Source organism: Pseudophryne corroboree, chromosome 5, assembly GCF_028390025.1.
Source record: "Pseudophryne corroboree isolate aPseCor3 chromosome 5, aPseCor3.hap2, whole genome shotgun sequence".
NCBI lineage: Eukaryota > Metazoa > Chordata > Amphibia > Anura > Myobatrachidae > Pseudophryne > Pseudophryne corroboree.
This window is the reverse complement of record NC_086448.1, coordinates 831,498,947-831,514,409: the sequence shown is the minus strand read 5'-3', so window position 1 is coordinate 831,514,409 and position 15,463 is coordinate 831,498,947. Positions and strand designations below refer to the sequence as shown.

General features: G+C 49.7%; 1 protein-coding gene across 1 annotated transcript in view; it reads right to left on the bottom strand.

Annotated features, from left to right (window-relative positions):
- Positions 1 to 15,463, bottom strand: part of LOC134928620 (vasoactive intestinal polypeptide receptor-like) — a 279,693-nt gene that overhangs the window by 200,071 nt on the left and 64,159 nt on the right. Inside the window, exon 2 of the mRNA XM_063924545.1 lies at positions 5,770 to 5,866. Coding sequence (XP_063780615.1) covers positions 5,770 to 5,866 — 97 coding nt within the window. The remainder of the gene's footprint in view (positions 1 to 5,769; positions 5,867 to 15,463) is intronic.

Sequence of the window (15,463 nt, the reverse complement as noted above, 5' to 3'; positions counted from 1 at the left end):
TGGCGGCACATTCCGCCACAATTCACATTACAAAATCTGGAATTACCCTCCGCGCCGAAATCCCCGGCATCCAGGGCTTAATACGTATGGAAATGCAGTAAAAAAAACCTAGATGGACCAAGGGGTGGTCTTCAGTACGCCGACTGACGGGATCCCGACGCACAGTATACCGGCGCCGGAATCCCGACAGCCGTCATACCGACACTTATTCTCCCTCGTGGGGGTCCACGACCCCCCTGGAGGGAGAATAAATTAGTGTGGCGCGCGTAGCGCGCCACCGTGCCCGTAGCGTGGCGAGCGCAGCGAGCCCGCAAGGGGCTCATTTGCACTCCCCACACTGTCGGTAAGCCGGTGGTCGGGCTCCCGGCCGCCGGCATACCATACTGAACCCGGACCAAGTGGTTCTTAACTGCCGCCACATCCTATGTTTCTATGTAACATAATTTCATGTCACATTAGAACCTCTTCAGTGGTATGCCCGGAATATATCTGGGGCCAGCTGCGCTGTGCAGACTGGCAATCCCGGAAATGCTCCCCCTCCCTCCTCCTTACTCTCCGCTAGGCCGGTGGACTAGAAGAATGACGCGATCGCGTAATTCCACAAAACTCCGCCAGCAGAGTGGAGTACAACGGGAGATGGGGGGGGGGGGGGACTACAGTGCTGCCGGCCAAACGCTACCCGAGGGATGGTCATCGGTGGGTTATCCATCGATGGTCACTATCGATGAATAACCTCGATGGTGTAAAACCCTTTTGAATGGATCCATCGATGGTTTTACCCAACGATGGTCATCCCTGCACTAATATACAAATGCAAACCAGGGGCGTGGCTTAGTGAGTATCAGGGGGCGGAGCTAAGCTCAGTGCCCTGACACTTTGAGAAAAAAAATCTATTTAAAAAATCAGTAGCACTGAACCATCGATGGCGGGAAACCATCTGGTTCTCCCCCATCGATGGCAAAAGTATTCAACATCGGTCATTTTTCGCTCCATCCCATCGCTAGGCGCCGATGCCTGTTGCTGTTGTGTGATGCGCCTGCGCACTGCGGCTCAGACACATGCGCAGTTTGGATCTGATCACCCGCTATGCGAAAACGCACAGCAGCGATCAGATCTGAATTACCCCCGAATGTGAATGGATCTAACCGACATACGCCGTCCTCCTGTACAAAACCCTGCCATTAGGTGCCGCACCGGTGGGGTGACCCAAATAAGCCCTACGGCGCTGTACCGACTTGCATCATCCTGCTGTCCTATTATGCAGCAAAGTAGAGCAGAAATGAAGAGACGTTCAATGATTCCAGCAACTTAATTCAATCATCTAAAATGAAATTGGATGAAAAAAACAGGTAAGGAAAAAAGAATCCCGGAGATTTATCGGCATGACGACATCCCGCCATTAATTTACAGCAGGAAGTGTAAGACGGTAATTACAGCTGAGCAGTGACACAACATCTCTGGAGGTGACAACAAAACACTGGCCTGAATAATTCCGGATGCATTTCACACCAGACGCCGCTGCCAGGACCAATATAAAGTATTGATCAGCAGAATAGCGAGAGCTGATCTCAGCGCACGGGCTGGCAGTCGTACAGCTATCTCCAGTCATTAAGCGTATGGAGAGTAGAGCAAACACAATCCGCCGCAGTAGGAGGGGAGTCACTGCAAGATCATTATATTAAAAGGAGAAGGGGGAAATTAAAAGATTAATACTGCGCCGAACGGTTGTGCAAAAGCAATCCATCACTCGCAGATTTTCCCGGCCACTTTCCTACAGACCTGGGTAAGATTAGGGAATTGATGGATAAGCAGGATCTAGCCTAGCACTAAGCAATTAAGATAAAGTGACCATTCCTAGACGTCTGCTCCCTTGGGAAATTTGTCTGTGTTCTGCAGAGTAGAGTCGTCATAGGAGAGTGTGGGGGGCTGTGGGTACCTTCAGGGCAGGTCCACCTGAGAGTTTCCTCTTGGAATGCAATATGAGAAAGCCAGATGGGAAACAGCTCAGATCTGTGCCGTGCCACCTTAGACTGTGACTCAGATGCTACCACGAGGAAACCGTCCCGGCGTCATTTTGTTGCGGTATCTTATGTCTGTCCCTGTGACCTGGGTGGACAGCATAGGTGGGGCTGGTGGAGAGATCCAGCAGTCTATCTTTCTTCTGCTCTACTGGGCCACTGGGCCCTCCGGGGTGGACACCATCAGACCATTTTTCTGCCCGGCCCCAGGAAAATTTCCGGACTCTTGGGAGTCGAGGAGATCGTCCGCTATCTTTGGAGTCTCCCGTAAAATCGATGATTGCATTCTAATTTTGTATATTCCATAAAATATTTCCGTTGATATATTTCCAGCATTTTCTGCAGCTTTTCTAGATTGTAACAAGTTCAACAATATGCTACTGTTCATTTTATAGATGAACATTTGTAACATCATCCAAACATGACCTGTGTTGGGTGTATGGGTATGCTTCTGCGGGAGACGCGTCACACACCCTTCCGATAAACTCTTCACCTGTCGGACATCACCCATGACGGTGGTCACACACAGGGATGAAAACCTCAGTTACTTTTTTGACATCACCCTTGACCAATGATGAAAACGTCGCTGACCAGCGAGAAACGCACATTTCCCATTACGCAGCCTACTGGAGATATTCCTCCCCCGTAGGGTAAGGAGATTCATATTGGTATCCTGCGAGACAGACACACCGTACCCCACACACCTGAGGGCTGCATTATTGTACTTAGACTCTATTAAAACAGGGACTTACAGTGCAAAGGGCCAACAGTCACCCAGAAGAATTTTTAAACTGACCGGACCACGCGGATTTGCAGAGGAGGGGTAGTGCCACATTGACATAAGTAATAATGCAACCATCCACACTACATGCAGGGCCTTAGAGGGCCACGCCGGGCCCCAGTACTAGCATGGGGAGTGTGGCCTAAAAGGGGGCATGTCCACGCTAACTAAAAAAGAAAAAACATGGCGCCCCGTGTGGGGGTGACTTTTAAATCAGGGGGGTCACAGGGGAGGTCAACCGTTTCCTACCTTGCTAACTCCAGGAAGCGGGTCCTCCCCTCTTCGGCCGATGCCATATTCCCAGTGATATTTGGGAAGATGGCTCATGTGCACTAGAGAGAAAAGTCTTTGCTCTCAATGGGCCTAATTCAAGGTTGATTGCAAAATAACATTTTTTCTTTTAGTGGGCAAAACCATGTGCACTGCAGGTGGGGCAGATGTAACGTGTGCAGAGAGAGTTAGATTTGGGTGGGTTATCTTGTTTCTGTGCCGGGTAAATACTGGCTGCTTTATTTTTACACTGCAATTTAGATTTCAGTTTGAACACACCCCAGCCAAATCTAACTCTCTCTGCACATGTTACATCTGCCCCCCCTGCACTGCACATGGTTTGACCCATTAGAGGGAAATGCTATTTTGCAATCAACCTTGAATTAGGCCCTATGGGGGTCATTCCGAGTTGATCGCAAGCAGAAAATGGTCGCTGCACAGCGATGAAGCTAAAAAAAAAGGCACCTCTGTGCATGCGTATGCGGTGCAATGCACACGCGCAACGTACTATTAAAATGGCCGGTGTAGTCTTGCACAGGGTCTAGTGATGCATTTCAGTCGCACTGCTGGCCGCTGAGTGATTGACATGAAGGGGGCGTTTCTGGGTGTCAACTGACCGTTTTCAGGGAGTGTTCAAAAAAACGCAGGTGTGCCAGGAAAAATGCAGGTGTGGCTGGGCGAACGCAGGGCGTGTTCGTGATGTCAAATCAGGAACTGAATGGTCTGAAGTGATCGCAAGCGCTGAGTAGGTCTGGAGCTACTCAGAAACTGCACAATTTTTTTTTGTAGCCGCTCTGCGATCCTTTCGTTCGCACTTCTGCTAAGCTAAAGTACACTCCCAGTGGGAGGCGGCTTAGCATTTGCACAGCTGCTAAAAACGGCTAGCGAGCGATCAACTTGAAATGACCACCAATGTGCGGTGCCATCTTCCTGAGGAGGTCGCTTCCCACTGTGGAGCAACCTGCTTCATGGATGAGGGTAACTATACTTGGGGGGGGAGGGGGGGGGGGCTTGGGACACACCAGCCGGGCTCACCAGCAAGCTTGGACCTGGGCAATTAGTACCCACTCCCACCTCTTTCCCCTTTTGGCGCCAGTGGCTCCTTGGACCGCACATCCGCTAACTGAAAGGCTAAATCAGCGGAGTATGTAATAGAGGTCATTTAAAACTTACCGTATAGCCCATATTATCGCAGGTAACAAATACAGAAGTTACATACTTGAAGCAAAATACTTGCAGCATTTTATAAAGGATCACGAAACCTGGGATAGACGTGGCGCTGTGACCTCTATCTTCTGTTACAGTGTTCTGTCCGGAGCCACAGAACGGTGATCTATGCAAGCTACAAACCCAACACTTCCTGAAGGAACCATAATTCCAAAGTACTCAAACGCCCCAGTGACAATACTGCTACATAAGATCTCCGAATGATCGCCAGGCATTGCACAGAGCACATTAACCAGGCTCGGTGTGTATATGAAACATTCCCGGTTACTATTGCGTTGTAAAGTTTATTTAGCGTTAACTTTACATTTGCAATGCCTGACACATTACGATGCATCGAATGACAAGAATTAATGATGAGGACAATATATAACTGGTTATGAACTAAACTATGGAAGCCCAGTTGATAAAACAAATGCATTGTTATTTCAGATGAGGAATTAGGGTCCATTTACAACAAAAGATGGGGGAGATGTACTAAGCAGAGGTTCTGCGGGAGGTTATCTGAGAGGAACCAACTGGTTTTCTATCCAATGCTTTGTAGGAAGAAAACACCAAACCGCATGTGGTGTGAGGTGGTAGGCCGCCATGAGATATGCCCCGGTACTAAGGAGGCGTGGCCAGCCCCAGTTAGGTCGTGGTCGCACTACCTGGTGATTTATCGGCCCCTTCGTATAACTTATAATGAACCTCTAACTTTACGCTGGTGAATGAAATCCAAACCAAACCGAATGAGGAGAGTTTCGCTGATCACCGGTCAATGGTATCACAGGTAAGGAAGACATCCATCACTGAGATGACCCAGTCTATGACAAATTCAGGAAAAGCTAGATAAATGTTCTCCATTACTTCTGCTCATCAGACTGGCGACCCAGGAGATAAAGTCACTCATTCCGAGTTGTTCGCTCGTTGCCGATTTTCGCTATGCTGCGATTTGCTGCTAAATGCGCATGGTACACAGCGCGCATGCGCTAAGTTATTTAACTAAAAACTTAGCAGTTTTGCTGGTGTTCGTATGACGCTTTTCAGTCGCTCTGCTGATCGGTAAATGATTGACAGGAAAGGGGCGTTCCTGGGAGGTAACTGAGCGTTTTCCAGGAGTGTGCTAAAAAACGCAGGTGTGTCAGGGAAAAACGCAGGAGTGTCTGGAGAAACGGGGGAGTGGCTGGCCGAACGCAGGGCGTGTTTGTGACGTCAAACCAGGAACGAAACGGACTGAGCTGATCGCAATCTGTGAGTAGGTCTGGAGCTACTCAGAAACTGCAAAGAATTATTTAGTAGCAGTTCTGCTAATCTTTCGTTCGCACTTCTGCTAAACTAAGATACACTCCCAGAGGGCGGCGGCCTAGCGTGTGCAATGCTGCTAAAAGCAGCTAGCGAGCGAACAACTCGGAATGAGGGCCATGGTACATTACACAACGCTAACCACTTGTGTTACCAGCGCCGCCCGGCTATCGGTCTATGAGTAACGCTCACCTGAGGTCTGGTTGAAATATTCTGGAAGTTTCATACAATCCATTTGTTCCTGCTCGATCTGCAATATGAGTAAACATTCTGGCGAGGTAGAAAGTATCTGCAAAACAAATGGTAAGAGAAACCATACGTAAGACTCGTGACACAGGCAGAGAAGATTTAGCTGGTCTTGGAGCCAGGCCATCCCCACCTCCACCCAACCCCACCCCACCCCGCCATCCCATCCCCCCTTTCCCATTCTCTACACAAACACAACAGTCACTTCACTAAACCCGGATGGAGATAAAGTCGCTGAAGATTAAAGGGGTCTATTCATGAAGCAGTGAAGAGTGGAGAAGTGAGCCTGTGCAGAAGTTGCCCATGGCAACCAATCAGCTGCTCCGTACAACTGTATAGTATGCAAATTAGAAATGTTACTTCAATGCTGATTGGTTGCCATGGGCAACTTCTCCACTGGCTCACTTCTCCACACTTTACACTGCTTCATAAATAAACCCCAAAGTACCAGCCAATCAGCTCCTGTCATGCCACAGACTATATGTGTTTGAAAAATGACAGGAGCCGATTGGCTGGTACTTTATCTCTAGCAACTTTATCTCCATCCAAGTCTTAGTAAATAGACCCCTAAATTCCATGATCTGATGACAGCACTGAACATGCTGTAAAGTTCACAATACAACAATACTGTAAGGCACTTAGGGGGAGATGTACTAAAGCAGTGATAAAAGTGGAGAAGTGAGCCAGTGGACCAGGGCAGTAAGAGTTTACCACGGACTGGTGAGAATAATAGGACGCCAGTCATATCTATTAGGATATACCGCAATATACAGTACCAGCCAATAAAGCATAGCACGGTAAGGTGAAAAATATATGATAATTAAAATATGCCGCAGTATCAGGAGTGAATGGTGATGCTCCAGTACTGTAAACTTAGTATGTATAAATACCGTGTCCACAGAAAGATCTATTATAACAAGAAGCACTGGCAAGAGGTTCTGCAGCAGCGCCTATACAAAACCATATTGTCCAGTATATAGCAACAAGTGCACAGTAAGTTCTGACCAAATGGAAGAGTAATTCACAGTTAAACAGTCCTCACCCATGGGACAGAGACAGACCGAGAAATCCATCACATTTCCAAGGGTCAGGGCAGGTAACGCAAAATCATAGCCAAGTGAGAAAGCCGAGGTCCTAACATATACTTCAATGTACAGAACTGAGGCAGGAGCATCCACTACCGGAGCAGAAACTATCACCGGCAAAGAGGCTAATCCCTCCTTGCCTATCATACGCCCGGGAGTCAGGGCCCAATGGGATATTCAGTGACGCAGTCATGTGATCGCTGCAGTGTATAACCCACAGCCCATCCCGGCAAAGTGGGGTATTTATCAAAGCTAGGAGAGATAAAACTGTAACGGATAAAGGGGGTTATTCAGGTTAGATTGCAGATTCTGCTAAACAGCATAATCTGCAATCCTTTCTATCGCATGCTGGGGAGGTCGCCCAACACTGAATGGCCTACCCAGCGGCTGCGACCGCAATTTAACTGCGGTCTCAGCAACTGTGGACAACCCCCTACAGCGGCAGCCTGGCTGCAAAGGCAGGTGCACCACCGCCATGTTTTCCTTAGGAGCGGTTGCATGTGACGTCATCATATCACCCGCCCCTGCAATGCCGAGTCGCCACCTCCAGATTGACAGGCGCTCACAGCCAATGCGATCCAATCACACTGGCCGGGCATGCAGGAAGGAATCTGCACACGCACATTGGCGCCGCAAAGGGAAATTGCGATGCAACCTGAATAACACCCAAAGTACTGGCCAATCAGCTTCTACCTTATGTTTTACAGGCTGTGTTTTGAAAAATGACAGTTAGGAGCTGATTGGCTGGTACTTTATCTCTCACAATTTTAGCTCTCTCCAAACTTTGATTAGTTCCCCCTTGTAAGTAATGTTACAACTTACGCTATCACTTTTCTACCGGATTCAAAGCTAAGCTTGTGGCAATGGGTTTAGAAAGCTATTAGGACTGCCTTTGTGAGCACGGGATATCTCCCCCTAGTAAATGACCCTTTATACGCTAACATTTGTATTCCACAAAAACACACAATACACAGCAAGGCTACGCAGCTTGTGGCTACTGTAACACTACAAGTCCCAGAACACAATGCTGCTACTTGTGGTACCAAAAAAAGAGAGCAGCACGTTACCCAAGGCTTGCACCTAATGAAGTACAGTTTATCTCTTGCTGCTGAGGCATGCTGGGACATGTAGTTCGCAAAAAAGCTGCAGCACGGCCTACCTGTGTTATACAGTATGGTACATCACTCAGTTTAAGGAAGACTTGAAAATCAAATGATCTTTTACACAGGGACTGATCGGTCTCTGCAGCCAGGTTCTGTGTCCTCTGCGGGATCCAGGTAACGTACCGCTCAGAGAGACTATGGAACAGGTTACAGTACAACGTATCGCAGAGACTTCCTGCGTATCAATAATTCACAATTCACACAATACAAGACGCCAGCAAATTCTTCATACTGCCAGCAAGGTCCCGGAGACGGCTACGTGGAGTGACTCCATTACCGGTTCCTACGGCCGGACATGTCCTACGGAGTACTGATAAGTATATATGCACAATGGGGGTCATTCCGAGTTAATCGCTAGCTGCCGTTGTTCGCAGCACAGCGATCAGGCTTAAAAGCGGCATTTCTGCGCATGCGTATGCCCCGCAATGCGCACGCGCGACGTACAGGTACAAAGTCCTTTGTGCTTTTGCACAGGTTCTAGCGACATTTTCCTTCGCACTGACGGCCGCAAGAAGATTGACAGGAAGGGGGTGTTTCTGGGTGTCAACTGACCGTTTTCAGGGAGTGCTTCGAAAAACGCAGGCGTATCGAGGAAAACGCAGGCGTGGCTGGGCGAACGCTGGGCAGGTGTGTGGCATCAAAAGCCAACCCTCCAACGTTAGAATCAATGCATACGAAGAGTAACTACAGGGCTGGTCTTGTTTTGCACAAAATGATTTTGCAGGCGCACTGCTGCACAGGCGTTCGCACTTCTGCAAAGCGAAAATACACTCCCCGTTGGGCGGCGACAATGCGTTTGCACGACTGCTAAAAACTGCTAGCAAGCGATCAACTCGGAATGACCACCCATATCGTTTGTGCATAGCACTTAGCAAATCCTTGGATCGGCCAGCACATCAAGGGGGAGGCGACCGATCCATCATTCAGGTGTGTACCCAGCAGAAGAAAGCTGCCCAGCATTTGTGGGCTACATGCAAAAGCAGCTAATAATTACCCTGCATAGAATAATAAATGCATGTGCCAGAGGAAAAGGCATTATTAAACGGTGGCCTTCGATAGGTAAAATAAAGAACCCACCCTCACTTCTAAAAACAAACCTCAAATCATAAGAAAACAGCCAGAAGAAAGGGGCAGGTGAGGAGCTCCGAGGGTCCGCAGCGGGTTTTCTGCCAGCACATTCCGTGTGTGCTGGAGTGCATTCCGACTCTCGTCTCCCTTTGTATTCGTGGCCGTCTTAAGTTTCACAAATGTGTCTGTTTAATGAACACTTAGAGCCATTAACGGACTTCAAACAGCAAATTATTGTCAGCAAACACAACCTGTCCAGCACTTACAGTAATGATGTAAGCACAGAGGGTTTAAGCTATCTTACAAATACCGCTGATAATCTCTTTTTTCTCATTTGTTTGCACATAGAGCAATTAGATTGGACGCATAGAAAATCCGGAGAACGTGCTGTATTTAGCCAGGCGGCACTTTTATACAATAACAGGAGTGTTTTATATTGCAGATAGTAGGGCAAGCACCGACCTGCCTTCTGTAACCGTCTCATTACTAGATTTGTCAATACAAACAGTTTGCGTAAGGATAAGCACTGAGCAGCGAATGGCGGATGGAATCATTGCTCCTGACATGATATAACACGCCGCTGAACCCGACACTGCTCTTTACTCTGAGTAATTAGATTTTTTTATTAATTTTCAAGTCAACATGGACCTTAAACAAATGTGACAGAAAATGTCCCATGAGGCATGACAAACGGCGAAGTAGAGAAACTACTGACCCAAGACATAAGGTTGCAGTCATCGGTTATCGGTGATGAAGTGTACTGGAAGCACAAGACGAAACGCGTTGCTTTACAGCATTTTGCCTGGATGGTCTGAAGTTGCGCCCGGACACGTCAAAGTCCACCCTCCTGCCAGTGAAGACCAAAAATGGCAGCGGAAGCTCATGCCACACCTTCAATTTAGAAGTTTTCTTTTATGTGTCGGTAAAAAGCAAAAGATATACTGTATCATATTCATTTATGGAATGTCGGTATTAGGATTGGGTTTGGGGCATAGGGCCCCCTGGGTTGGTGCGGCCGGGCTGCTTCGGGGCATTCTTATTGTAACACTTATACCCCTTTCACATCTCCAATGCCGGATCCCACCTGGGAATTGGAAATGGCTCCTTCCCAGGTGGGATCCAGCACTGGACCCTAACAGCAGGCTTCCCGACCCGGCAATATGCCGGGCTGGGTTGCCATAGCTGCGGGGGGCACTGGGAGATGAGCTCATCTCCGCGCCACCTCTCCCTATGTAGTGAACGGGTCCCGAGTCGAATAGGTCCGGCAACCCGTTCACTCTGCCCCAGTATTCAACCTGGGAATAACCCTTCTTAGAACCCGGGTTGAATTACCGGGTCAGGAGACCCGGGAATTCTCCATGGCCCCTTTCACATCGCACAGTGACCCATGTCGACCCGGCAAATTACCAGGTCCATACCGGGTTATTTGTGCGATGTGAAAAGGGTATTTATCTAACACTTTTAGTACCTACACTGCTTTTCACTAATAATAATAATTTTATTTATATAGCGCTTTTTCTCCAAAAGGACTCAAGGCGCTAATGTAACACTTTATAACACTTCAAGTGCTACTTCTCACCTATGATCTGCTACTTCTTATTAATGTAACAGCTTTTAACACTTCAACTGCTACTTCTCACTAGTGTGATGCTTTGGTGAGGTTGGTTTGTGTTCTAAGCCGTCGGGGGGTTCTGGACTTGAACCTTAGGAGTGTTAGGAACCCACCTTATGAGGTCATCTGGCCATAGTAGCGGGGACTAATGTTTTTGGTCAAAAATTATGCTAAGAACCTCAACTTTACACCTTAGTTTAGAGTGTGCACCTGCATTTTCTCTTTTTTTTCAGTGTGGCACTGCAAATCTCAGCATGGTAGCTCCTCTTAGATATATTATATAGTGTTCACGCAAGGCTGTTTTAGCAGGGCGCCACGCCCTGCCCGGTTTTTTAAGGGCAAAACCCGCCCTGCCCTTTCTGCAGCGCCCTGCTAAAACAGCCACCCGCTTTCTGCCCTCCCAGCGTGTAAAGATGCACGCGGCATCCATTCACGCTGTGAGAAAGCTTGGGGGAAGCCCAGCACGCACGCCCCCAACAGTGACGCCGCCGGCCGCCCACGCCCCCCGTCTGTGGGCTGAACCGCCCACTTGTATTACGTATATTGGCCACGACCCTATTTGCAAGGCCACGCCCCTTTTTGGCACACCCGCTTGTGCCCGTAACGGACCGGCGCCCTGCCCGTCCCCAAAAGTGAACACTATATATATATATATATATATATATATATATATATATATATATAGAGAGAGAGAATTAGGGTGTGCCATCCAGCAATAATCTACTAACAAATGAAGGGAATAATAAGATATTTCTTTACAAAGGTAAGATCTTTACAATTACATAGCAAGTCAGTTTCGGGGGATGGGGGGGTGAACCTTTGGGGTGTGAGGCTCCTTGGTTTACTCTGGCTGGGCCGCTTTGGGGCATCACCATCTCACATTTATTTCTCACACCTATATCACACTGTGTTTATTTATGTAGCATTGGGGTGGTTTGGGGGCACTGTGCGGCATAATGTGTACTGGTGGCCCTACAGAGTGACATCATGTAACCAGGGAACTACGATGGTTCATAAAATAAACCTGGGCACTACTATGGGGCATAAAATGAATAACTGCTGTGGAAAGATGTCTCTCAAGAACCTTTCGGACAGGGGCCCCCACAATACAGGGGCCCCTACAACATGTTGCTATGGGTCCACAAAGCTCTGGTCACGCCTCTGCTTGTACCAGTACATGTAAATGTATAGAAGATACTGGGAAATATTTGGCTGTGAAATTCACTAATAATCACCAGGTTAAATATTTGCTTTAATATCTGTGTATCTGACAAATGATGGTATTGACTTTCCTTCACATCAATCCAGGAGTTTGTGTGATACGCGCTGCTCAAACACAGGTAGGCAATTATACTAAACTCATTTCCTTAAATAAGTAATTCAATAAGATAACAATAAAATAAGTGTTTTAGAAAGGTTTTCTCACAGTCTAGTACGCCGGCAAGGGTTACTATGGAGGCATTCCTGGGGCGTCCCTCATTCTGAACCCCAAATTTTATTTAACAGAAATATCCTTTATGTCTTACTCTCTGATAACCTCTGCTTTATTATTATTATTATTATCATCATCCATCCAACATATCACACAGCGCTGTACACCGAACGCTCACACAGCGCTGTACACCAAACGCTCACACAGCGCTGTACACCAAACGCTCACACAGCGCTGTACACCAAACGCTCACACAGCGCTGTACACCAAACGCTCACACATCGCTGTACACCGAACGCTAACACAGCGCTGTACACCAAACGCTCACACAGCGCTGTACACCGAACACTCACACAGCGCTGTACACCGAACACTCACACAGCGCTGTACACCGAACGCTCACACAGCGCTGTACACCGAACGCTCACACATCGCTGTACACCGAACGCTAACACATCGCTGTACACCGAACGCTAACACAGCGCTGTACACGAACGCTCACACAGCGCTGTACACCGAACGCTCACAAAGCGCTGTACACCGAACGCTCACACAGCGCTGTACACCGAACGCTCACAAAGCGCTGTACACCGAACGCTCACACAGCGCTGTACACCGAACGCTCACACAGCGCTGTACACCAAACGCTCACACAGCGCTGTACACCGAACGCTCACACAGCGCTGTACACGAACGCTCACAAAGCGCTGTACAACGAACGCTCACACAGCGCTGTACACCGAACGCTCACACAGCGCTGTACACCGAACGCTCACACAGCGCTGTACACCGAACGCTCACACAGCGCTGTACACCGAACGCTCACACAGCGCTGTACACCGAACGCTAACACAGCGCTGTACACCGAAGGCTCACACAGCGCTGTACACCAAACGCTCACATAGTACTGTACACCGAAGGCTCACACAGCGCTGTACACCAAACGCTCACATAGTACTGTACACCGAAGGCTCACACAGCGCTGTACACCAAACGCTCACATAGTACTGTACACCGAAGGCTCACACAGCGCTGTACACCAAACGCTCACATAGTACTGTACACCGAAGGCTCATAGCACGAACACATGATGTGTAATGATATAAACCAGAAGGTACAGACTTAGATCTGAGAGGTGTAATCTTGTAACACTTAATGTTCCCATTACTGGAGTCTCTCCTCTGTACGACCCCACACACTCACAGGGGAAGAAGGGGAGGCGCCCCCACACACTCACAGGGGAAGAAGGGGAGGCACCCCCACACACTCACAGGGGAAGAAGGGGAGGCACCCCCACACACTCACAGGGGAAGAAGGGGAGGCGCCCCCACACACTCACAGGGGAAGAAGGGGAGGCACCCCCACACACTCACAGGGGAAGAAGGGGAGGCACCCCCACACACTCACAGGGGAAGAAGGGGAGGCGCCCCCACACACTCACAGGGGAAGAAGGGGAGGCACCCCCACACACTCACAGGGGAAGAAGGGGAGGCACCCCCACACACTCACAGGGGAAGAAGGGGAGGCGCCCCCACACACTCACAGGGGAAGAAGGGGAGGCACCCCCACACACTCACAGGGGAAGAAGGGGAGGCACCCCCACACACTCACAGGGGAAGACACTCACATGGGAAGAGGGGGAGACACCCCAACATACTCACAGGGGAAGAGGGGGAGGCACCCCCACACACTCACAGGGGAAGACACTCACAGGGGAAGAGGGGGAGACACCCCAACACACTCACAGGGGAAGAGGGGGATACACCGCAACACACTCACAGGGGAAGAGGGGGAGACACCCCAACACACTCGCAGGGGAAGAGGGGGAAACACCCCAACACACTCGCAGGGGAAGAGGGGGAGACACCTCCACACACTCACAGGTGAAGAGGGGGAGACACACCAACACACTCACAGGGGAAGAGGGGGAGACACCCCAACACACTCGCAGGGGAAAAGGGGGAGACACCTCCACACACTCACAGGTGAAGAGGGGGAGACACACCAACACACTCACAGGGGAAGAGGGGGAGACACCTCCACATACTCACAGGGGAAGAGGGGGAGACACTACCACACACTCACAGGGGAAGAGGGGGAGACACCTCCACACACTCACAGGGGAAGAGGGGGAGACACACACACAGGGGAAGACACTCACAGGGAAAGAGGGGGATACACCTTCACATACTCACAGGGGAAAAGGGGGAGACACCTCCACACACTCACAGGGGAAGAGGGGGAGACACTACCACACACTCACAGGGGAAGAGGGGGAGACACACACACACACACACACACACGGGAAGACACTCACAGGGAAAGAGGGGGATACAACTCCACATACTCACAGGGGAAGATACTCACAGGAGAAGAGGGTGATACACCTTCACATACTCACAGGGGAAAAGGGGGAGACACCCCCACACACTCACAGGGGAAAAGGGGGAGACAGTACCACACACTCACAGGGAAAGAGGGGGAGACACCCCCACACACTCACAGGGGAAGAGGGGAAGACACTACAACACACTCGCAGGGGAAGAGGGGGGAGACACCTCCACACACTCACAGGTGAAGAGGGGGAGACACACCAACACACTCACAGGGGAAGAGGGGGAGACACCCCAACACACTCGCAGGGGAAGAGGGGGAGACACCTCCACACACTCACAGGTGAAGAGGGGGAGACACACCAACACACTCACAGGGGAAGAGGGGGAGACACCTCCACATACTCACAGGGGAAGAGGGGGAGACACTACCACACACTCACAGGGGAAGAGGGGGGAGACACCTCCACACACTCACAGGGGAAGAGGGGGAGACACACACACACACACACACACACACACACACAGGGGAAGACACTCACAGGGAAAGAGGGGGATACACCTTCACATACTCACAGGGGAAAAGGGGTAGACACCTCCACACACTCACAGGGGAAGAGGGGGAGACACTACCACACACTCACAGGGGAAGAGGGGGAGACACCTACACACACACACACACACACACGGGAAGACACTCACAGGGAAAGAGGGGGATACAACTCCACATACTCACAGGGGAAGATACTCACAGGAGAAGAGGGTGATACACCTTCACATACTCACAGGGGAAAAGGGGGAGACACCCCCACACACTCACAGGGGAAAAGGGGGAGACAGTACCACACACTCACAGGGAAAGAGGGGGAGACACCCCCACACACTCACAGGGGAAGAGGGGAAGACACTACAACACACTCACAGGCATAGGCGTTCGCAGGGGGGTG